The sequence below is a fragment of the Trichoplusia ni genome, chromosome 20, assembly GCF_003590095.1.
Source record: "Trichoplusia ni isolate ovarian cell line Hi5 chromosome 20, tn1, whole genome shotgun sequence".
Classification (NCBI taxonomy): Eukaryota; Metazoa; Arthropoda; class Insecta; order Lepidoptera; family Noctuidae; genus Trichoplusia; species Trichoplusia ni.
The window spans coordinates 3,574,156-3,600,419 of record NC_039497.1 but is presented as its reverse complement, the minus strand read 5'-3'; the positions used below and the strand labels follow the sequence as shown (position 1 = coordinate 3,600,419).

The following is a 26,264-nucleotide window of genomic DNA, read 5'->3' as shown; positions in this document are numbered from 1 at the left end:
ATGTGGGCCAAACGTCCCACTGCTGGGCGCAGGCATCTCCCCTTTGGAAGGTTTACGCATTGCATCACCACGCTATCTGAGCATGAAAGCTCGCACCTTAACCAACCACGTTTTGAAGTGAAACTTCTTTATCGGCAATGGAAAAAAAATACCGTCACACGTCACGCGTCACATTTCTTTTTCAAGCCTTACTAATCTATTAAAAAGTCTGAAAGTGAGCAGAACCCGTGCCTCGAGCGGGGTCGAGGCGCCATCTTTATTGTTTTGAAAGGAAGTTAATAATGCCTTTTTGGCAGATTATTCTCAACTAGCTGTTGCCCGCGACTCGTGGTTAGAAGATATAAGTTATGATTTTTTGAACGGAAGCCCTCGAAGATAAAAAAAAATCCCCGTTTTTCCCACATTTTCCATTGTATCTTCGCTCCTATTAGTCGCAGCGTGATGGTATATAGCCTAAAACCTTCCTCGATGAATGGTCTTTTCAACACAAAAATATTTTAACAATTTAAACCAGTAGTTCCTGAGATTAGCGCGTTCAAACAAACAAACAAACTCTTTAGCTTTATATATTAAGTAGATAAGTAAATATAGATATAGAAGGTTTTTACCTGTTTCATCATTCAATACACAAACATCCCATACAATTTTCTTGTATCAGGGAAACGATTCTAGTGGCACTCGATACATTATCGAGCGGTAACCGTAAACCGATCGATATAATAGCGAGTGACTTGATCATACGTTACGGAGTATTCTGTAAGATAATCATATTAAGTATATTATATCTATATTGTAGCTGTTATTAAATGTGATCGCTCATATTATATCAACGTGTAAGTATTGTGAGCACCTCTATTTTTTGTTTTTACTGTACTTTTGTGTATCAGAGCTACTAAATGGCTGGACCGTTTTGAATATTTTTTTTTGGTATGCGTTTGAGTGTCCATGATGGTATAGATACACTAATCAAAAAAACCATACAACAATTATTTGTGACATTGAAGATATCTAAAATCATTGGTCTTTTTAGCTATTAGTTGACATTTCGCAATGAAATGAAAAAGGAGGTTAAACATCGGTAATAAAGTGACAAAGAAAGTACACAAGGTCTACATTAGTTAATGATGGAGTCGTCTTTAAAAAAAATTACATATAGATGAACCAATTTTATGTATTTGATTTTCTCAACTTGAAAGAAATCCTATGTCTGTCATATCCAGATATTTTTTGAAAATACTTTTATACGTGTGTTACTATTCCAAACTCAAACACCTAGTTTTCCCATACAATTTTATAAGAAACTAGCAGTTGCCCGCGACTTCGTCCGCGTGGTTGGAAGATATAAATTATGACACCTTGGGTTACAATATCGCAATTTTCTTGCGGAACCCTTATATTTTTGAAATAAATTATAGCCTATGTTCAGCGGAGATAATGTAGCTTCTAACAGTGAAAAATCGGACCAGTCGTTTTGATGCCTATTCGTGTCAAACAACCAAACAAACAGTCAAATATTTCCTCTTTATAATATTAGTATAGAAGTATAGATTAGTTGACACCATACCTTTTACTGTCAAGCAACGCCGCGGGGCGCAGCGAGTATATAATATTAGTGTGTTACGTAACGGTAGTCCGTGTCTTTGATGTCTGCCGCCCTCGGTCTCACAACGGGAGTGGTTATGATTATCAGGTGTTACTTAAACTGGAGCAATGTACAGATAACGACAGAGGTTTTTGATATTAATATTTATTTGACTATTAATGTAGGACAAAATTTAGAAGGAGGTTCTTCTTTGAATTAAATGAAATCTTTTTATTGTTTTTAAGTGAATTGAGTAGGTATAGTTATTTGATAACCACAAGTTAAATTTTTAAAGCTTTTATGATTTTAGACGGAAACGTGTGCTTGATAGTTTTTCCAGTTGAGATATCTAGATTAACGAAACTATCCGAGGCAGCTGCAAAACTTCGGCCTAAAATTTTCGTTGCGGTTTAAAGTTTTTCTTAAGTCTATCAAAAATATTTACTTGTTAGTCAAAGTAAGTATTTTTTTTAAATTCTATTTTGATTTTGGTTCTGAGCCAGAAAACTAGCCACATCCAAACCTTATAATATAAACAAGCAAACTGAGAGATCGACTCTAAAAATGCCTTCGCCTATACCGAATACACCTAAGTATGAGATATCGAAGCTTATGTTATTATATCGTAAACTGTAGTCAAGTTGTTACGGTACCCGAGTGTACCTATGAAATGCCGCCAGCCGGTGGAATGCCAGTACAGTCAGCGACAAAAAGCAATTGATATTAAATATATTTAAAGGCCAGTTTAGAATTGAATATAAAATTACGTGAATAAAAGTATATTTACATACACTTAAACTATTTGTATTATAGTCATTGGTGATAAAAACCTCACTTAGTGCATATGAAAGAAAAAAGACAAAACACTACCTATGACGTCACGCACGTCTTGTCAATGACGTCCTTTCCGTTTCATCGCTCATACACCTCAGTAGATGACTAGCATTCGTAAATACTCTGCTGTATCCCAGCACTTTAAGGCTAAATCTAAAATCAAATAGATATTTTTAAAACGAATCCCGCGTTAAATCACGAGCTCAAAGACACCCAGACACAGAACAAACATTCGTGGATCATACAAATGCTTGTCCTGCGCGGAGATCGACTCATACAGTGGGTAGTGTATGGCGTAGTGACCTCAACCACTCGGCATCCGTCAAACACTTTTCTTAACGATCGTACATTTGATAGATGAGTTTTGGTGTGACTCGCATGATTGATCGTAAGATTGATTTGTTCTCAGGAACTAATAGCTTGGATAGGAAATGTGTGAAGGTTAATACTTAAAAGGTGTATAAAAGAAAGAGGCTTCAAGAACGATGAAAAATCGAATGATGAAGTTTTTGGTGAAGTTTGACTGCACGGATAGGCGAGTGGTTGAGGTCTCAAAGGGACTGAGAACATCGTGTCGTGTCGCGGGTTCGATTACGGATGACACGTTTGTGTGATTTACGAATGCTTGTCCTGAGTCTGGAAGTCTTGAGCATGTGGTTCGAATGTTTGTGAAACCTCCGCGACAGAAGTATTAAATTCATTAATGTGGAAGATGTTTATTTTTAATAATACCTGCAAATAAATGTCAAATTTTGAACAAATGTCTCCTCAAATGTAGGGAAAGATTGATCAGAATCATCATTGCCTAACTCTTTTCTGTCAAGAGATAACATCATGGGAAGAGACCCGGTCCTTTTTTTAAGGCTAAACGTCCAACATGCAGAGGCGTTGTTGAGAACTTTAATCTAGCATGTTATGGGGTATCTACCATTGGCCATCCACTCCTGTCCTTTAAAAGAACTAGCATGGACAGGACAAAGTAGTTAGAAAAGTCATTTCCTATATTATTACTAGCTTAACCAGCAAACGTGGTCAAAATTATTTCTTGTTGTAAGTATTTTTTAATGCCAGATTCTAAAAAAATAAACACAAATAGTTCGTCCCAAGAATAAAAAAAAAAAAATTGTGTGAGCAACCCTTGTCACTTAGGGGTATGAAAAATAGATGTTGTTCTATTCTCAGACCTACCCAATATGTATACAAAATTTCATAAGAATCGGTCGAACCGTTTCGGAGGAGTACGGTAACACGGTAACTAACATCGTGACACGGGAATTTTATATATTAGAAAGAAAGATTATGACCGGTATATGTTTGTACATTGTGTTAGTATACAAGTATGCTTTATCATTCTCGTTCAGTTTAGTATTACAAGTTCAGCAACCCTGATCTAGAGACGCACGCGCCGGTGTCTGAGCACGGTAGGGTTGCCACTAATAATTAAAAAAGTTTTGTTGTTACAACACTCTTCGCCTTGTTAAATATATTATGTAGTATTTTAGAATACTACTTTAAGGTACAATATTTGTGGTAGATTAAGGATATTTTAGTAAGATTTTGCTTATCATCGGCTTTCTAAACTTCACGTAGTAACGAAAAAAAAAACACTTTGAATGGTAAGTTTCTGTTGGTTTTTTATTTAATGGACATGAAGGAATTATTTATATTGCTATCATATAATGCTTAAAAGCAATTAATAATATTATTATACTAATATTTTGCATAGACAGACTCCCATAATTTTATAACCTACACGTGAATTTATTTTCTAACAATTCCTTTGAACGACGGTTCCACTATAGTTTAGTGTAAAGTTAAAGTTAAGCGCCTCACAACTCACAGTCACTTATAAAAACAGCTTTAAAAAAGGTATATATTTTTATTATTATAGTAACGTGCCAACCCTAATATAGGAGTGAGTAAAACTCTTTGTTAGCGCTCGAACACCGTGCATTATGCGATAAATGTACTTTTTAATTCGCTTCCAGGGAGCAAACGACCAATAGGCGTTGCTAATTAAATCATTTACAACATCTGAGTAAATGTGTTGTTTCTACATGACTTGACTTGTTGAAGAAATAAGGAAGTCAATTAAGTTACATTTAGGAGTGTATTTTTTAATAATTAATTTATGAAATTATAGTATTCCCGGCGAAATGCTTACCGTCTAACAGTCGATGATAACAATGCAGACAAAGATATATATTTTTTGCAACTTTTCTATATTCTCTCAAAACCTTAAACCTTTGCAGGACTTCCACGAATATTTCAAGACTATAATAACTTCGGTTCAGTAATTTTCGAGTTTCAGCGAGACTTTAATATTTATAAAAAAAGACAAAGAGAAGATATCGCTCAAGTTCCGGTTAGATTCGCGACCCTTGAGGGATTCCAGACAAAAATTACGAGAGAAGTAAACCGGTTTTGTGACAAATAAATTAGTGGGTGGTTTTGTTTGTCTCCTAACTAATTTTTGAACGTTTTGACAGTTATTTAACCTCGATTTTTATTTGTTGTCATTTTAACCGAAGCACAATATCTGTGAAACTTTAAAAAAACAGCCTGGTTACAGATAAACAGACAGCGGTGCTTTAATAATAGCGTTCCATTTCCACTCTTAATACTAATTTTTCCCCTTAGTTTCCAAAGCGTGTATATGAACTATAATTTACAAAACATTCAAAATCTAAACTCTGAAAGGAAAACAACCATTCAAGTGAACTTATTAAATTTTTTTTGTAAAAATACATTTTTTATTTTCACCCAAACAAGAAAGCATTTTAATAAAAATAATAATGCCATACCGTAAAATACAACTTCCTAATCATTGTCTAGCTCTAATAAAACTAAAAAAAAAGCAAAAAAATCTCGATAAAGAAACATTAGAAAAATAACACAAAAGGATTTAAAAAATTAAACAATATGGAATACACAACACTATTAAAATAAAGCGCGCAGCTGGCAACCCTGTTCGCTATCCGTGACCCACTTTTACTTTCTTCGAGAAAACACTTCACATGCTTATGAATGGCATCTAAAAAGCGGAAGATTGTCTATGGCTCCCACAGCTCTCGTAGAAAGTATACTCTATGCCCTTTGTGATTTTTTTTTTCTATTATTCCATTGAAATATGAGATTTCGTCACGTCGTTAATTAAAACTTTGGAGCGGTATTCAAATTATTATCAGCAGTAACGTCCATTTTTAAAAAGAATTTTAATGCTTTTATTTTTCCAAAATTATTCTTTGTTTACTAAAAACGGATCGTTTTTTTAAATAAAGTGGAAAATAATGCATTGTATATCTTTGTTAGTTTATTCGCAGAAAGTGTTGCGAAAATGATATTTGCAATAATATTTAAAATATATATTATCTCTGGCATGACTTGAACCTGTGCATCCTGGCTTTCATAGCAAAATATATAATTCAATATTTGTATTTTAATTGCAAATAAACATTTGACAGAGTTTCAAGAAAGTATTTTACTACGGACATTAATTTATTTGTATATCTATTGAGTTTCAAGTTGCAAAATCAAACTTATTAATATACAGTTCTATAGCACTTTATAAATGTCTAATGATTATTAGTATTATATGGCATTTAAAAAGGATAATGTTTTAATTTGAAACTACCTGTCCCAGCAATTAAAATTGTTTTGCCATGCACATGAGTATGAAAAATAGACGTGTTGTCGGATTTCAAGACCTACTTACTCAATTTGGCACACAAAAGAATATAGGACTCCTCCATCAAAAGAGTTCAATTTCGGACATCGTGACACGAGAATTTTATAGAAAAAAGTTTATTAATATCCTACTACTATTATAAAGGCGAAAGTTTGTAAGTATGGATGTATGGATGTTTGTTACTCTTTCACTACTGAATGGATTTGAATGAAACTTTACCACAATATAGCTTATGCATCAGAATAACACATATTCTACAATTTTTGAGGTTTCTAATGTGAGGTCGTAAAAAAACTCATTTTTTGCGCTTACATTGCAAACGCTGACTGAATCCTACAAGATAGATAGAAGGCAGGTATAAATTATAACTTATATCTTCTAACCACGCAGACGAAGTGGCGGGCAACAGCTAGTTTAAACACAATCCTTGGGAACGCCCAGCTTAATAATGACCATGGAATCTTTGATACCAACCAATTCATGCTCTCATTTATTCGTCATGCTATGGACTTAAGAGTCAGTACTCACCACAGAAGGGTATGCCTTCAGGTGTCCACTTCCCATTCTCCCCACAGGCTCGCCTCGTCGGCCCGAGGAGTTCGAAGCCACGCTCACATTCGTAGGACGCGATGGTGCCTTCTGCGAGCGTCTCGTCGGAGAAGGTGACCCTGGAGTGCGCAGGAGCACCGGGGAAGTGACATGTAGCTGATAATCCTGAAACAAAAAGGACAAAGTTAAATTACGGTAATTATGTCAAGTGTGTGTTGTAGCCGTAAGGGTTTTAATGATCATAACATAGAATGAACGCATTAACGGCATTTAGGTAATAAAATTGATTAAAAAAAAAAGATTTTTTCTGTCATCTTCTCGTAAAGCTGATGTATCTGTGTCAGAGTTTTAAAGCCACCCTTTTAGCCTCTGACACATCAGGGGCTCAGAGTTTAAAGAAAGCTCAGAGAGAAAAAGTCGTTATTTGTAGTCTCTTAGAGTCTTATGTCAAGAACGAACAATAATAAATGCCTTGTACAGACATGTAAAACAGACCTAATACAAAACAAGATTGAAAAATATATATCAGAGTATGTAATAAAAAAAGTGTCACAAAAACATTATAACACATTTTCTTCACGACACAAACTAAACAAATTATATGCAACTACATAAAATTGCACATTTCTATCACTAGAATTACGAAAATTCCAAAGCATCGAGATCACATCTGTCATGCAACCTCATTTCAAGAATGACTCAAAGTAGGTGCTCTGTCATTGGACACTCTGTATAATCTTGCATTTGGCTGTCAGTGGCATCGGCGCTCACGTATTATATTAGTATAGAAGTTTATAATGCAAGCTTCAATTACTGCCGCCTCCCGCTGGCTATGATCGTGAGAAAACAGAAACCAATATGGTCTCCACTTTTAATGTAAGATCCAAACTCTATATAGATTACATGGTAGAGTGTTTTTTGGAAATAAACTTGTTTTTGTTTGATGTAAAGGCTTGTATTAAAAGATCTGTTTTCATTGTGATACCTATCTTAGCAGACGTGTTCATTTTGTCCTTAAAGTATTTAAGCTAGTATGGTTTTGAAGTAAAACAGGTGGTAGATATCCTGTCTGATACAGTTTTAGTTCTAAAACTTTGGACTATGATTTTGTAACTCTATAAAGTGAACGTGTGTTAGTTTTCTAAATGTGCTCGCAACACAAATCATTGCTGGTTACATATTTTATCCCTATGATATAAATAAAGATAAAATTTAAAACTCTCCGTCACTATACCACCAATTTTCTGGACTGGACTGATTGTAACTAGACTTTTATTGGCAGGTAGCTGATGTAATAAGTACCCTATTCTACTTTTATTTTAGAAAAGAAATCAAATAGTTTTTATTAAATTCCTCGCAGGATCTAACTAAATCTCAACCTTCAACAGATCGTTATAAAAAACATAAACAATTCGGAGGCTGGCGATCCACCGGAGACGGAGCGCACTGCTCTCCTCACTCTCCGCCTGATCACGGTCATGTTCCTGGTGGCGGTGCTGACGATGCACGTGCGCTCCTTGCGGGTGTTCCGCTGGGAGCAGTCGGTGTCGGGAGGCGTGCTGGTGACGTACTGCGTGGCGGTCGGGGGCCTAGCGCTGTGTGCCGGCACTGATCACTGCGGGGGCAAAGCTTTGCAGGTACTGTTGAGGCAATTATGAGCCTTTTTTGCTGCTTGGTTGGGGTCGCGGCTTCGATGCCCGTGTAGGACAAGTACTTGTCTTGTATAATGCTTGTCATGAGTATATGTGATCTTTGAGAGATGAGGGAGTCTTAGAATAAATAAAAAAACGTAGATTCTAATGCACGACGATAAACTTCACCAAACTTGATGAGAGTATACGATCAAATGATGGCAATTTCACGTAAGTAATCAACAAAATCAGTTCATCAAGAATAAAGTTGTGACGTAAGCAACATGAAAAAATGCAGACGCATTGAAATTCCTTCTTTTAGGAGTCCGTTGAAAAATCGAAACCGACGACCGGGCTTTTTTTTCCTTTTTTTTTTAAACGACTCCCACATAAATTAATATAATCCTTGTGTCGCAAAGGTTTCACAAACATTCAATGACAATCACATGCACAAAGACACCCAGACTTTGGACAAGCATTCGTGGAGCACACAAACGTTTGTCCCACGCGGGGATCAAACCTGCGGCACGTTACGCTCGGTGGGTTTAGCGTGGTCGCGTCAGCCACTCGGCTATCCGTGCAGTCGAAGGCTATGCCATAATCAAGCTTTTTACAGTTCTGGGATATAATTCTCACTGTAATCTTCAATATCTTCTCTAGAACATCCATCCACATAACCTTCTTATATCTCCAGGCGTACTTATGCAGTACGGGCGCGGCGCTCCTGCTGGTGAACGCGGCGACCATCTACCGTCGCTGGCGCAACTCGAGCGAGCTCACCCAAGTGGTAGCCGAGCTCCTGTTCGCTTTAGGCGTCCCTCTACGACGCCAAGTCATGATCAAAGTGTGCCTGAGCGCTCTGGCAGCCATAGCCTTACTCCTAGACTTGGCTTTCGTCCCTATTATGTCCTTGATCAATGAACATGATAATGATTAACGTTTTGTACCGGTTTTCTACCGATGTAAATGTTTTGTTCTGTAAATAAATTGTACAGCTATTTTATTGGTTTTTGATGAAGGAGACCTAAGGAGCTAAGGGTACGAAAGAACGATTAGAATGAGAATATTGGACCCGTATGTATGTCACTTTAAATACTACCCAGTTTAGGTATATGATAGTCTATGGCAGCGTCTGGTGAAATGTGCCAAAAGTGTATGTAGTTTGTATGCGTAAATATTAGGAACTACAAGTCCGATTGAAGTAATTGATTTTTGTTTTTGTATTAAGTATTTTTCAACTTAGGGAATACAGCAACTTTCATTCGTTTTTGAGATAGAGAATTATATTAGAAGTCTATCGTACATATTTATGACAAGGTTACATCAACGACCATCTGTTCACATTAAATCTTCGGCCTATTGCAAAACTGTTGCGATTTATCGCACCACACATTACTTAGCACAGCGTAAGTGACACTTGTTAAATCTGTTTACATTGTAATAGATTCGAAAGCCCCGTTCCAAGACGAATTGTTACATCGTGATCGTCAACCGTCGCGAATAAAGCTTGTCGGCGAAAGCGATGTAATTGAATCGGGAATGGATCACCGAATCTCTGAACTGAAATCTCGAATGATATGGTTTGTTTGTATCTTTACTTTCGTTATCAACTGGAGAGAGGATTTGAGACATACAGTAAAATCATTTTTGTGTGACCCACTAATGCTTGTAGCTTCGTCGCTCTATCACATGAACCATGGTAGCTAGCGAAAATAAAAAAATAAGTTAAAGTTAAAGGGTAGTACGGTCAAAAAATTGATGCGTCACCATTTTTTGTGCCAATATCTTGTTCTTTGGGCTATATGTATCTAAAACCTCAAAGATGGAAGCCTTTACTTTTTATGATTTTAAATAACATCGAAAAAACAAAAGTGGTTAGAAAGAGAAAATACTGCGCCGTAACAGTTGCCATGCTCATCTTCCGACTCCAACAGCCTCAAAATTTCATCTCGATCGGTCATAGGATACTTTAAATATTTGACAAAACAATACACTTGCAAGATAAATAAAATCTTGTAATATATCAGCTCCAAAACGATCGCTATTTGAAGACGGAGAGAATCATTACCTGAGAATCTTTCTATTGGCATCCTATTTGAAAAAAACAGGTGGGTCGAAACATTGTTTGCAACCCAATATGTATCTGATCTATTCAAAAGTTAAAAGAATATGCAAATCGTTCGTCGCTTGATATTTATGATGTTATTTACGAAATGAAATGCGTTTAAGAAACAAATCTTTATTTTAGAGAACACTTTTGCACTTTTATAGAGAATAATTTTTGTAGAGAGAGAAAAGTCCAAAGAATGTACCAACATTGACAAAATGTAATTCATTCATTTCATTCAGTCAGGCCAAACTAACCTATAAGCGTTGCTATATTAAATAACAATTTAAATGCCTCTATTTGTAACAGTGTAGTGTTACTCGTAATGAATAAGGCTGTTGATGTAGTGATTCTGACTGCTAATCTCGGATATCGTTTGATTCCCACCCAGGACAAATGTTTGTGTGATGAGCACGATCATTTGTTCTGTGTCTGGATTTAATTTAAATACAGTATGTATGAATTTAGAAATATATAAGTATGTTTACCAGTTGTCTAGTGCTCATAATATAAGCTTTTCTTGGTTTGAGACTAACCCAAAAAAAAACAAGTATCTTTAAAGCCTTAGTTTCAATGAATTTAACGAATTTAAAAATCATCCCAGTGTTTTAAATTACTATGGCATGTGGACTCTAATTCTATTAGATCTACTCTAACATTCTAATCAACTATTTTAGATTTAACCCTCTAATATTTACGACAAATGCCGTCATCAGATTTCTTAATGCACACATTCGCAATACTTTTTGGTACGCAATTAAAAATTCTAAAAATAACCAGTATCACGTTCGATTCGAGCTATTTCTAGACGAGATGAAAGCCTGCAGTTTCAGCAAACGAGCGTGGGTTAATGTTAAAAGTGAATCGTGTAGGCGACCATGTGGGTGTTGAAGCACATGACGGCAACTCCTACACAACGTATATATGAGTTCATTACTTGTATGGAGCAGTACAGAGTGATCCTTCTAATATTAGTGACGCGAAAGTTTGTATGTAAAGACGGATGGACGTTTGTTCCTTTTTCACGCAAAAACCACTTAACAGATTTAGACGAAACTTGGTACGCAGATAGTTTATAACCAGTATTAACACATAGGATAGTTTCTATCCCGTGGGATCATTTCATAGCGGGTGAGACTGCAAGCTAGTTTAAAAATAAATTCAATCAATACACGTACGTGCCTTGTTATTTCGTTATTCGTTTCTCAGAGCAACGAATACCTCTTGTACTAATCCTCTGTGAGAGAAAGGGCATTACTTCATATACCCCCTCCCCCCCCCCCGCTGTAATATTATGTACAATAATAATAGAGGGCTGAACAGTTTATATTTTTTAGTTTCTTAGAACTAACCTGAAGAACTACTGATCTGATTGGCAAAAAGCTTTGTGTTAGATAGGTAATTTATTGAAGAACGCTTTAGGATTTATATAATCACGCTATGATTAATATGAGTCGAACAGTAATGGAATATGTTACAAACAGGAAGAATATGTGTTTACTCCTAAAACGATTTATTGGTTTAAGCAATTTTAAATGGTATCTTTGGGATCGGCTTCCAGTGTAACCCGATTCAGCTAAGTACCAGTGTTTTACAAGGAGCGACTCCTGTCTGATCTCCTCAACCCAGTTACCTGGACACGATAACCCTTAGTAAGACTGGTTGTCAGACTTTCTTTAGCCCGCTTTTGTCTTCAAATGACAAAAATAAAAGAAGGTTGTATTTCTTCATAAAACAACGCAATGCTACCCCATTTGATGTTCAATGTATCGTTAAAAAACCTTGCTCAGTATTAAACGCTTGCTTTCAGCCATAAAACCTTTTTGCTTTCAATTCTTTAGCCTTGACCCCTCAAACAGGCCACTTGTTGTATTCCAGAACATTTGCCCACTAGGTTAAAGTGCTTTTGAAGTTTAGTAGACCACGCGTCTTGGAAGATTGCCAAGTGAGGCTAAACTTGACGCAACAGGCGACCCTCCGCTTGCTGTGTAAGAATAATGGTTTGTTTTGAAGCAAAATGTTGGTACATGTTAAATTATTTACAAAGGCAAATAGCATCTTTAAAAACCACATGATTGCGTAATTTGGCATACACCTAAATATATATTTAAGTGGTCAAACAAAGGGCAGTTTGAACAAAGAAGCAAAATTTTCCAACAAAAAAATTAGTTTATTAAATTCAGTAGATCGGAAACCATATACAATGAAAATTGTAACGAGACATAAATTCAGCTTCCTCACGGCAGCTCGTCTCATAAATCGATATTGTGCAGGCTAGATTTACTGGTAGCCATGGCAACGGGACGCGAGGGGTGCAGGTGGCTGCCCGGGCTAGACTCAAAGTTTGCAAAGGGGGGTACAGGAGTGGGGGTGAAATGTTCACCCCCTTGTTTTTCTCTCGAATCCGCCATGTTTCCTGCAGTTCAACGAACCCATGTTGTGTAATTAAAATTTTATGTCGAAACAGATTGGTGAGTACCTGATTTAAAAAAAAAACGACTCCCGCACTGAGAAATTTACTCCTAATGTCGCGGGGTGATTTACAAACATTCAAATCACATGCACAAAGACACCCAGACTCAGGATAAGCATTCGTGGATCACACAAATGCTTGTTCTATGCAGGATTCTCGCGCTCAGTGGGTTTGGCTTGGTATCCGATTGCGATAGGTTACCTTATTATTTCTATTTATTAATGATTCTGCCAGCTCTCTACATTAAACCTCTTTTTATGTAAAATGCGGTTGCTGGTTGTTATGACAACAAGACATCACGATTCGAATGGAACGTGAATTAACAGTCTCTTCTTAGGTCTTACCAACATCAGCATTTAAACAATTAAATTAAATTCTATACAGCATTGCCCAATATAAGGATGCGAAGGTGAGAGAGGTTATCGCAATATTAATATTGCTATCCGGAGTATCGGAGTATGGAAGCTGACCCCAACATAGTTTTGGGCTAGGCGAGGCAGGACATGGGTATTTTGTAATGAAACCTCTTTGCTACTTTGGTATTCATTTGTAAATACTATACAGACAACGTAATCCTTTAGAACTTTTATAGCATTCTTTAAATTGAGACTGTTAGAGGTTGTAATAGGATCGAGGAGACAATTTTGTATACATAGTAGGGATAGTTACAGGGGGTATTATTTTCGCTTTGGAATGAAACTCAAATGAATCCACACTAAAACACAATTTTTCAGCTATTAAAAAGTTGTATACGAAGCTGTCTCAAACAATTGCTAGCCAATGCATAAAGTGTCTAAAACTGGTTGCCCTGTTGGTCTAGTGGTTGGACCCTGACTGCTATGCCGAAGATCGCGGGTTCGATTCTCACCCAAGACATATTTGTGTAAGGAGCTTGATCATTTGTTCTGTGTTTTTGTGGCACTAGATGGCGTTGTATGAAAGTTGCAACAAATAATTTATAACATTGCATACTTGTATTAAATACAGACATTAATTTCGACAATTATGCGAATAAACTACCAGGAAACAATAAACTGTTAGAAGCTAGAGCCATGCACTAAGTTGCCTCCTAAACGTTTAGCGAGATTATGAAAGCGTGCATGACCTAAACTACTTGAGGAGAAAATAATTGTGTCTGTACGTCGACGGGAGATGCTACTTTCTGACATAAGTTATCTCGATGGTATGACATGACTCGTTGTTTTATTAAACACTAGCTGTTGCCCGCGATTTCGTCTGTATTTACTTCAGTTTACGCGGTGGGTCAGATTTCCGAATTTAGGAATGCCGGAATAAAAGATCCTTCATCATCCCCCCACTAAGCCCATTAAAGAAAAAAATATTATTTCATTTTTTTCAAAACAGTCGTCAATTCCAGAAAAAGTTACATATAAACTTTAACAATCCCATTAATATTATTCTAACCAACAAACATAGATAAATGTCTTAAAATACATCGCGTCGAAAGCACCAAAATATAAGGTACAACAATTTACATACAGAAAGTTACCTAGAACGAAATCAAAATAAAAAATGTTCTTAAAGTGAATTTATACAGATGTAACGTCACGCCGGTATGCAATGGAAGTGTCGAAAGAGAGAGAGAGCGATCGAGACCGATTGAGAGAGAGTAAGACAGGGCGAACGAGCAAGTGAGAAAGATTGCGAGAAAAAGTGAGACAGAGCGAACGTCGTATCACACACAGTGCTATGGAGTGAGAGGTGGGAGAGAGCTATAGTGAGAAAGATTGAACGAGAGAGAGAATACGGGATATTCGTAATTCGAGTTAATTATTTATATTTTAATGACAATTAAATCCCCAACCTATCTTCCTTTTCCCTTCCTCTTAGTCTGGAAAAACTAAAGTTTTAGATTTGTATAAATATAAACAAGATATATAAATTAGTTCGCCAAAGAAGTTTCACTTCTGACATGTGTACTTTGTACGCACGCATTTTTTTTAATTTAAATGTGTTTCATCGCCGAATCATTCAGCCGACAAATCAGCAAGAAACTCTATAACTCACACTTATCAACAATATAATACGGAAAATCTTTAATCATAGACATCGTCGTTAAAACCTCGCGAAATGCACACAAACAGACACACACACAAGCGCATTCTTAGAGACAAGTTCAAGTCACTTTCTACCCCCGGGCAGTACGTCAGTGGGTCACGCAGGTGGGGTCACGGACCTCTGTGATACAGGCGGATTAGATCATTATAACTTAAAGCATAAACTGTAAAGAAAGTTTATGTTAGCAATATCGTTGTGGCTTTGCGGTTGTGTGTGTGGATTTGTATGCATGAGGTGTAGGTTCGATTTTAAAGAAGTTAAAATGTGACTTTTTTAGAGTTAGGTGTATTTTTTATATATTTTAAGATGTAACTGAGAAATGGTGAAGGAAAATATCTCAGTGAGCTAGCGTGGTTATCAATGCTCAAATCTTTCGCATACGGGAAGAGGCCTATGCCCAGCAATGGGTTTTATATAAATCTAATTGAAAACTATAAAACATCTGTGTGTCTATACTAATTAAACCTCCTATATTATATAGGACAACTTTCAAACAACGCCATCTAGTCTCAAAACAAAGAAAACGTCGTATCATGAGTACAAGACAACTGACAAAAATAGCTACACACCACTAAATACATCCAAATATTACATCCACAAACAAATGTCGGAATCGAACTCACGACCTCTGGTATAGCAGTCAGAGTCACTAACCACTAGACCAACAGGCCAGTTCGCTAATAGAAAAGTAGAAAGAACTCAAATCAAGTCTTATTTATTTTTATACCTCATCATCATCAGCCTATCGCAGTCCACTGCTGGACATAGGCCTCTCCAAGTGCACATTTTTATACCTCTCGTGTGATAAATATCATCACACAAGGAAGTCTTATGAATGAAACCTTATCTTGTTCTAAACAATGAGTATCGTTCATTGCCCTCATAAACTTTTGTAGGAGACGAAACTGTGAGCCAATCTTGTTACGTTATCGTGATGTTGACAATATCAACAAAAGTTAAGACTCTCATACATCTAATAGCTCTTATTAATAGCAAAAACGTATACAGGATTTTTTTATTAAACGTCTTGTTTAAATTATGTTGTCAAGACGAATCTTCTAATACACGGTGATTTTTTAGTCTTCTTACAAAAGCAGCCCAGTTCATGTATCCGAGGTAAAATACCCCTAGGCGCGATTATTATTTTTTTTATCATCAACTAAGATAATAAGTACGAAGAAAATTAAACGAGAGAAATCTGAAATATACTCTTAAAAATGATAAAATTGCCGCCGCCCGCGCCCCTCACCATTGTTACAAGGCTCGGAACGCACTCGCAACAGAGCTGTGTTTAAAAAAAACTACGAATTGCATCATAATATTGAATAAAAATTGCATTTAATTTTTTTTCAAATCTCATAAATATCTATTTTTTATCATGAACGTGTTCTAGTCATTGGATATATGAACTGGGATGCTTTTGTAAGACGACTAAAAAATCACAGTGTATATAAAATTACCGTGTCATGGTGTTACTAACCGTACTCCTCCCAAATTTTATATGCCTATTCAGTAGGTCTGAGAATCGGCTACTATCTATTTTTCATAACCCTAAGTGATAAGGGTTGTCCACCCTTCATACTTTGTCTTCACTGTGATCATCGACTGTTAGGCGGTAGGTAGTTCGCCGTGACAGCTAGTGTATTATAAATAATATTGTTTTATTAAGAAAAATTTCCAACCGATTTCAAAAGTAAAAACAACCAAAGCAAACATGAACAAACGATTTTTGATGTGAATAAATTAGAGCTATTTCACGTTAAATAAAAGAAGGTAGGTATAAGAAAAGGAATAAAATTGTTTTATCCAGTCCAAAGTTCTGACTCTACAAGCAACCCTTATCACTTAGGGGTATGAAAAATAAATGTTGTTCTATTCTCAGACTTACCCAATATGTATAAAAAAATTCATAAAAATCGGTCGAACCGTTTCGGAGGAGTACGGTAACTAACTTCGTTACACGAGAATTTTATATATTAGAAGAAGATCTATCTATACTAATATATAAAGCTGAAGAGTTTGTTTGAACGCGCTTATCTCAGGATCTACTGATTCAAATTGAAAAATTAAACTTTTGTCTTCAATAGACCATTCATCGAGGAAGGTTTAGGCTATATAACATCACGCTGCAACTAATAGGAGCGAAGATACAATGAAATATATGGCAAAAACGGGGAAACATATTCATCGTCAAGAATTCCTAACTTATATCTTCTAACCACGCGGACAAAGTCGGGGGCAACAGCTAGTAAAATATATAAATAGATATGACAAACACATAAATAAGCTCGACGTGCTTACAGTAAACATTACACATAGTAATTACACGCGTTTTCTCCCGGATTGCGATCTCGACGCTGTTATTGCCACGCATAAAAACGTTGTAAGTGTTTATAACTAGCAGGCTGACTTCATTCACGTTTTAAAGTTGGGTTTCTTAGTTTTTTGTGGAACCCTATGCATTATAAAAATGAAATAATTAGGATATGTTATGTATAGCAATCTAATATATAAAATTCTCGTGTCATGGTCACGACGTACGCAATTGATTTCCTCCGAAATGGCTCGACTGAATCTAATGAAATTTCGTGTGAATTTTGGGTATCATCAAACATCTATTTTTCATTTGTTTGGCAAAATAACGTTAGCTGTGACAGCTAGTCTCCTTATAAATACTTGTATATTGAACAAGAAAATTACTTTTGTTTCAATCGAGTACTAGCTATTTTTCGTTTTGTTACAAACAAATAACGTAACTATTTTGTTAATCTATAATCTCACCTACATCCATGCCAAATTTAATCAAAATCGGTCAACCCATTCGTGCGATAAGCGACGACAAACTTACAGACACAAACTTTCACCTTCGAACAAATGCTATGTTGGTTAGTTAGACGTTGAACTTTTCATCAGTTTCTCGTAGGGTTAAAGGCGATTAACCCTGAAAGCCCTGCTCATCTGACCGGTTTCTATGACCGGGTTACGTGAAGCAGTTAGGCAGTCGCTATTAATAATATGTTTATGTGTTGCCTACGAATGTGATGCTTATACCCGTTTATCTTGACCCTAACATTCAATGATTATTTTAGTAGATTTTAATTCGATTTTGTTGAGTTATAAAACAAGTTTTCTTAGGTTTTATTTTTGTTTAAAATAAATTTGATTTGTGCAAGAAATATATTAAAATCGTAAAATCTAGACTAGTTTATTCTATATCTGTACTAATATTATAAAGCTAAGAGTTTGTTTGTTTGAACAAGTATCTGATCTGGTACATTGGGCCCGTTTTCAAAAATTCTTAAGCCAATTTATTGAGGAAGCCTAGACATCATATACCATCACGCTAAAACGAATAGGTGCAGAGCAGTAATTAGATCCTATAGCATTTGAAACTATATTTTGGTCTGCACGCTTACGAAAACTCGGGACGAACGATGTGTCGCGGGTTCGATCCCCGCGTGGCACAAGTATTTATATGATCCAGTTATGTTGTCTAAGTATTATTTTTGCATGTGATTTGAATGTTTGCAAACCTCCAACGATACATGAATGAAATTCCTTAGAGAGTGAATAGTTATCGTCGAAAAAAAGAAATTTTCTGCACGTTCGCATTACATTGTTATTTAAGCCACTATATTCGTCAAAACACTAAAACAACGAATCTATAACACACAAAAAATTTAATAACCTTCTCTACCACATATTAAAGAAATCGGTCTTCAATATAACTGTATCTATTGAACGCGAGATCGTTGCTACACGATTTTTTGTGAACATCAATTAGAATTTTAACAGTTATTATTTCTCGTTTCTGCGTTTTGTTTTTTTTTTGTTATAAGAAGCTTTGCCAGTTACGTCATTATTCTGATTATTCAAATTTGAAGGGAACCTGTTCTTTTCTCTATAGTTTAATCTTTTTCAAGTAGTATTCCTCTTGAAATGTCAGACACATTTGAATTTGCTGCCGAGGGTAAATTTGATTTTAACATCTTCTTCTAATATATAAAATTCCCGTGTCATGATGTTAATTACCGTACTCCTCCGAAACGGTCCGACCGATTTTTATGAAATTTTGTATACATATTGGGTAGGTCTGAGAATAGAACAACATCTATTTTTCCTACCCTTAAGTGATAAGGGTTGCTCACAATAAAATTTTATTTTTTATTTTTTGGACGAAATTTTTTGTTTTTATTTTTGTATAATGTGGCATTAAAATACATACAACTAGAAATAATTTATTAGGCAAAACAACGTTTGACGGGACAGCTAGTTAATGTTATAAAAATGTGTTTAGGAGGGTTTTTTATGTTAATTTCCATAGATTTTAAGTTATAAGTCCACTAGTAAGGTATTCGTAAAAATATTCCCGACAAAAATGTTGTGTTACCGATTCACAAAATTATTACCTATAGCTATAAGCTGATAAACCGCAAAAGAAATAACTTCCTCATTTATTCAATCGGTTAAAATCTAAAGTACGATTCTTTCTGAGAAAACTTTCATAACATGAGTAATATAATCTAGACGCAACTTCAACTGCGGAAATGTGAAAGCTCTGTGTCACTTGTGGGATTTACAACCTTAGCGTTATTGTGATAGAGTTGAATATTGTTTTGTGTTTAGCTGTGTGAAACTTGAGATTTTCCCAATGAAGTCATTCGGGTTACATGGGCTTAGGTGAGGTTAGAACGTGTGTTTTAATACCAGCCAGTAAAGCTGTACTGCATAGCAAATTATATGGGAAAAATCATTTAGAATGGCATTATTTTTCAAGCGATATCTCATTTTTTTCAAATATTAAAATCAAAACTCATCTATACTAATATATAAAGCTGAAGAGTTTGTTTGAAAGTTTGTTTGAACGCGCTAATCGCAATAACTGCTGGTCCAAATCGAAAATATATTTTTGTGTTGAATAGACCATTCATCGAGGAAGGTTATAGGCTATATATCATCACACTGCGACTAATAGGAGCGAAGATACAATGGAAAATGTGAAAAAAATAGGGCCGGTATAAATCATAACTTATATCTTCTAACCACGCGGACGAAGTCGCGGGCAACAGCTAGTTTATTCAAATTAGACTACTAAGTAGCACTTTTTTAAGGTCAGGTTACATTGGACAGCACCCAGTTTCGCCCACCCTTCACCACTTCTTAAGTGCATTTGTTTTGAGTGAAGACATTTCTCTTTTTACCCGACTGCCTTCTTTGTTTTGGTGCTCATTTTTCAAGATGGGCTTTACTGATAAGCACAAATGCAGGTGTAAGTTTAGTCAGTTGTCTGACACTAACAGCTCCTTCCTCCAAGCAGATGGATGTTCAGAGGCATGGACTGTATGCGCAGGCGATTACTTACCAAAATTTCCAAGACAAGGGACGTAATTCAGTTGTATTTGGTCTGTATAAAGTCTAATGTAATGATATTTTTTAACGAAAGGACTTAATCCTTATGTCGCGGGACGTTTCACAAACATACAAATTACATGCACAAAGACCCAGACTCAGAACAAGCACTCCTAGATCATACAAATGCTTGTAATAGGGGGTCGAACTCGCGACACATCGCACACCACTGGTCAGGCGTGGTGACCTCAACCACTCGGATATCCGTGCAGTCGTTACAGATTCAGAATTAATTAGAGAATCAACTCGAATAAATCTGACAGAGGGATATCAAAGAGGTCTTATGTATAAAGAATATTTATTATTTTCTAAGAAACATTTAAGGAGACCAAGCCTTAAATATCCCCTTTTTACTCTATCTTCCTTGTTTATCTGGCAACTGGAGTCAGAAGTTCGATTCCTCTATGAGGTTTAAACTTTTCCAGTGTATCACTTATATTAAACTAGCTATTTCCCGCGGTTTCACCCGCATACTCCCCGATTTCGTTGTTATTTAACAGTTTTTGTTTTTTTTTTGTCTTTGACGCAACTTTTCCACATTTTCTCATAGATTAAACCTTCCCTGGACTTTCACAAATATTTCAGAACTAAAATTAACCAGATCGGTTCAGCCGTTCTCGAGTTTTAGCGAGACTAACGAACAGCAATTCATTTTTATATACAAGAGAAAAAAAGAAAAGAAGATTTCAAAAATGTCTAACTGTTTAATTTAAACGGAATGATTGAAAGAAGTACCTTATTATGAGAATGTGTTCTTGTAACGAAATGCTTTCATCAAATAATTGCGTGATTCATCTTTGGCCTAGGATAGGTATTTTTAATAATTTCTTTTGTGACTCGTTTCATTTGGCGAAAGTATTAGCCGGAAAAATGTTTAGTCATCTGTTGTTGTCTTTAGGGTACCGTATCTCGATGATAAATATAATAATATAATATAATATATCCTGGGACAACTCACACACGGTCATCTGATCCCAAGCTAAGCAGAGCTTGTGTTATGGTAACCAGACAACTGATAAACTTACTTATCTATTTCTAAATACATACATATTATAGATAAATTACACCCAGACACCACAACAAATGATCAAGCTCATCACAAAACATATGTCTTGGGCGGGAATCGAACCCACGACCTCCGGTATAGCAGTCAGGGTCACTAACCACTAGAACAACTGGCCCGTCACGGAACGGTATTTAGATTACTTTGTTTTCAATCTCTGTCTGTAAGTCAGATCCTTTTTCTTTTTCCTCATAAGTGTGTTAAGGTATCAAGCTGAAATGTGTATCAAATACTCAAGTCTATATATATTTTTCGAGAACTTAGAAACTTGAAATTGGCTATGAGCGAGCAGTATTCGATATAAGAAGAAGAAGTTTTAAAATACAGATAAAAACCCTTTGATAGATATAAAAATATTTGTTATAATATTTATTTTGAACTTACTTTTCCATACCAACAGATTTGTACCGAACCCTCGGTACGAAATTCTGTAACGCCGACATTTTTTGCTATAGTTTTAAAAGCATGTTTATGAGGTATGATGTGTCATATATACAGTTAGTCCGGACATGTATGGATAGCCTGGGGCCTACCAATCTCTTGAAACAAGGCTTTGAAGACACGAAGGCGTGAAGACATGTACCTATCCCAAACTTTAACGGTCTTTAGGAGCTGGTATTAAACCTTCTTTGAGTCAGTATGTCAGCTGTTTCGTCAGCATATACATACGAATATAGTAAAATTAAGCTAGAATTGTGTGTGTCCAGGGTGCTGGAGTCTCTGGATAAGCAGTTTGGAATTTTATCTGTATTACAATGGAGTAAGGTTTATTATTGTATGCTGGAAGATTTATTTGTAGTGATTTAGGATTGGTATTTTTTTTGGTGTAAGATTGATGTGTTGGGTAGGGCTTTGTTAGAAAAATACTAAACTGTTTTGAATGAAACTTTGCTCATTTATAGACTTTCATTTTTCAAAGTCTGTTTATCTTTACATCGCTGTTTTCATCGTGGTTTCATCAATTTTTTTAAGTTTTGAGATTACTCGAATGCTTATCCCAAACGGGGATCGAAATCTCAACACCTCACGCAAACTCCTCACAGTTGTAAAGCTCTGTACCACGTAGCTATCTAACCTACCATACCATCCCACATAGCAATATCTAAACAACAAATAACACGACATCTTAACAACCCAAACCCATTTAAATAAATACCAAAAGCCGTACCACGAGGTGTGGCGGGCGGGGCCGCATTCTTCGATCCGTTAGATGTCCAATGCGCAGTTATACCGCAAGTAATCAGGTCGCCGGCGAACGCGCGCGCCGATGTAAATTGCACACGACATATCCGTGTTACGTCGATAAATGTTTGACAGGTGTTAACTTGGTACGGATTCCTAAGATCTGAGGCATCTTTTACGATTCGATACTGTTGTCATTATGATCAGCAAATGTTGATAAGTGAAACTGGTTTTCGCGATACTAAGGATGAGTATAAAGAAAAAAAAAATATTTGGTCACCCATCATTTTTATGACCGCACCAACATTTGCTTAACCTCAATAATTAAGGTTATTGACATTATGCGCAAATATTATATGTAGATTTGTTAAACACTTTATAAATTAAAACTAATTTACAACAAATTTCGGCAACCCATCAATATTATAACCGTAGAAACCTTTGCTTAACCACGATCTTAATTTTTATTAAGCCGGCAACAGAAATACATAATCTATTGCAAGTTTCAATGCCACTACGTTCTATCTGCATCTATTTGAACAGACAAACGGACAGCTTAAATAAAAGACTTAAATTCAGCAAGACCTTAGTAAGTAATTGGGTTCCGTTTTTACTCTGTGGGAACCCTAAAAAAATAACCTATACAAAGTCCAACCGCGGTCAGCACGGCATTCAACGCAACGACCACACTCTTTACTTAAATCGTCTAAGTGTCACTATGACGCTCGGACACTAAAATACATACGCGTAGTGCCAAACTTAACATTACGCAAAATACATGCAAATGATCAAAAGTTAATCTTTTGTCCCTTTCATCTTGGCTCAAAGGCTCAAAGACTTTCCCAGCAATTGTATGGGCAGCTTAAGGCTTTGTCTGCAGTATTTAATTGAAGACTCAGTGTCAATAATTTCAAAACTACTTTTGTGTAACACAAGAATAATCCGTTAGAAATACAATAGTTGAAAAATTGGAGTATATTATTCCAAGGCGGAAAGAGGTTTGTTTGTCTTTCACTTTTCCGTGGATAAACTTAACTATGGATCCCTAGACAAATTATAAAAAACTAACAACCGACTCTAACAAATTGCAAATGAAAAATCACCTTAAGATTCTTTGACCCATTTATAAACCCCACAACTCTTGACCTAGACCGATTTTTTTATCAGAAATGTCTTAAGACTCGCTCGTGGAAACTTTCATACATATATTATTACATATTTAATACAGCCACGCGTCCTTGAGAGCCTTGAAAAACTGTCAAACTGCTGACGGAGAGCAAGAAGATCCTATAAGGCTTATGTTTTGTCTTTACATCAATCGAAACCCTAGAAAAGAACTAGCTAATTATATACACGAGTGGAAGTAAGTGGAAAGGATTGTTATGCAGCTGCCAAACGCAGGATATTGCGATTTTCACAGCCTTGTTGGTGTTAACCATTACTCACTTCCCATTTCCTTATTTGCCCTTGTGTAACACCTCTATTAGTATTAAATGATGTAACGGTTTACTCACGCGTATTTATCGGGGTAGCCCGGATAGTTTCGGACCCAACCGGAGTCCTTAATCATGAGCAGACGCGGCGGGATCGCGAGTCGAACTTCGATCGAAGTCGGGCTACCCCGATAAATACGCGTGAGTAAACCGTTACATCATTTAATAATGAATCAGTCTCACGATAGTTATTATAAAAAACCTCTATTAGTGTTGGTATTTAAGCTTGTTCCTCTACAGCTATAAGCTACCATACAGTAGCAATTTGATTATTTGGGACGAGAATAACTTGAACGTAAACTATCTAGAATCTAAAGAAAATTTCACCCTGTCTGGACTGCTCTTATGATTGAAACTGACAAGTCTACAACGACACCTGTCAAAAAGGATTGTCATTCCCATGTGTTCAAAGTTTTCGGTTCGCTTTTCAATTCTAACGCAATTTAATATTGTGTTGGCTCTTGGTTGTTTTTAAAAACTGTTTTTTTGTGATGAGTCTATCGCATTGACGGTAGTTTAATATGTTTCCACTATTTCAGTTAAACCAGAGTACATTTTAACAATTTTTGTCCCGATAATGACTCAAAATAGTAACTTTTAGAAGAGATTGCATTAATCCTATTATTTTCATACACATCTTACATCACGAAAACCTTTCGTACAAATTACAAGAATCCAAACTTTCATTAAAAATACAGAAACAATAGTTGGCGTTCGAACAATGAGTGTATAACGGTAAAGGTGGCGTTGCTCATTGCGCACGAGTTACAAAACTTAAGATAACCAAATTAAATGACTTTCACTTAACGTAGCCGAATAACTTTTACTTGATGCTGTTCTCGTGATACTGGAGTTTTATTCAGACGGTTGAACGGCTATCATCATGCCTTTGTGTTGATGGTTTTACAAACTCACTGCTAAGAAAAGTTTGAATTAGATCGTAGATATCGAGTAAATACTCTTTGGATAGGTATACCCAAGTGTTGTTGTTTTTTGGTGAGGTTCTTATGGAATTCAAACATATTGAGTTGTACTTTTTTGTATAGAGTTTTAAACCCGAGGATGTAGATTATTTTTATAGGCCCTTATAAAGAAATATAATATTTCATTAACATCCTCATGCGCAGTGCTACTAACTTTTAGACACTTTGCTGTATATAGGTCATCTCTATCAAGCTAAAAAAAACATTTCTTGATGAACAGCTCAGATCTAAATTTTCAATCCTAGGTAGATATTGTGGACTTTTTATAGTATAATTATTTAATACTTAAGAATAAAAGGGAAAGGGAATCACTGATTAAGGAATTCAAATTAAACATTTTGGATGTTGGTCTTCTCATTTTTTTTTTGTCAAATCCTGTTTCAGAAATTACTAAACGAATATGTGATCTAGTTCGAGTATGTAATCAGTGATTCCCTATTCGATTTTTTTTTAATAAATATATGCGCACGACATCACATACATTGTTCTGAACCCAAAGTAAGTTGCTAAAGCACTTGTGTTATGGAATCCAGATATAACGAAGGTACCACAAACACCCAGACCCGAGACAATGTAGAAATGTGAATTTTTACATCGACCCGACCGGGGATCGAACCCGGGACCTCACAGCTAGCGACACCTTGAAACCGGTGCGTACGCCACTCGACCACGGAGGTCGTAGCGTGTAAGTAAATTTAGTATAAGGTACAATGGGGTTGGCGTATCCGTGTGGATAAAAACCCCTTAAATATAAATAAAGGTTAAAAAAAACGATGACCAAGGGCTTGGATAGCGTAATCCCGGTAGGGCAAGGATGAGATGGGTAGATGATATTAAAGAGATAGAATAGGATGGACGGAGAGAATTGTTTAAACAAATGACGACCTCCGGGGTCGAGTGGCGTACGCACCGGTTTCAAGGCGCCGCTAGCTCTGAGGTCCCGGGTTCGATCCCCGGTCGGGTCAATGTAAAAAATCACATTTCTACATTGTCTCGGGTCTGGGTGTATGTGGTACCTTCGTTGTATCTGGATTCCATAACACAAGTGCTTTAGCAACTTACTTTGGGTTCAGAACAATGTATGTGATGTTGTCCGCATTTATTTATTATTTATTTATTTAAATGAGGACTGTCCAATAGAGTACTGTTCAAGGCTGGTGATGATGGTAAACTACATATATCGTGTCTTAA

General features: G+C 36.1%; 1 protein-coding gene across 2 annotated transcripts in view; it reads right to left on the bottom strand.

Annotated features, from left to right (window-relative positions):
• LOC113503704 (CUB and sushi domain-containing protein 3) overlaps window positions 1-26,264 on the bottom strand; it is a 94,950-nt gene that overhangs the window by 53,231 nt on the left and 15,455 nt on the right. For both annotated transcript variants that reach the window (XM_026885772.1, XM_026885773.1), the window contains exon 2: window positions 6,633-6,818. In XM_026885772.1, coding sequence (XP_026741573.1) covers window positions 6,633-6,818 — 186 coding nt within the window. The remainder of the gene's footprint in view (window positions 1-6,632; window positions 6,819-26,264) is intronic.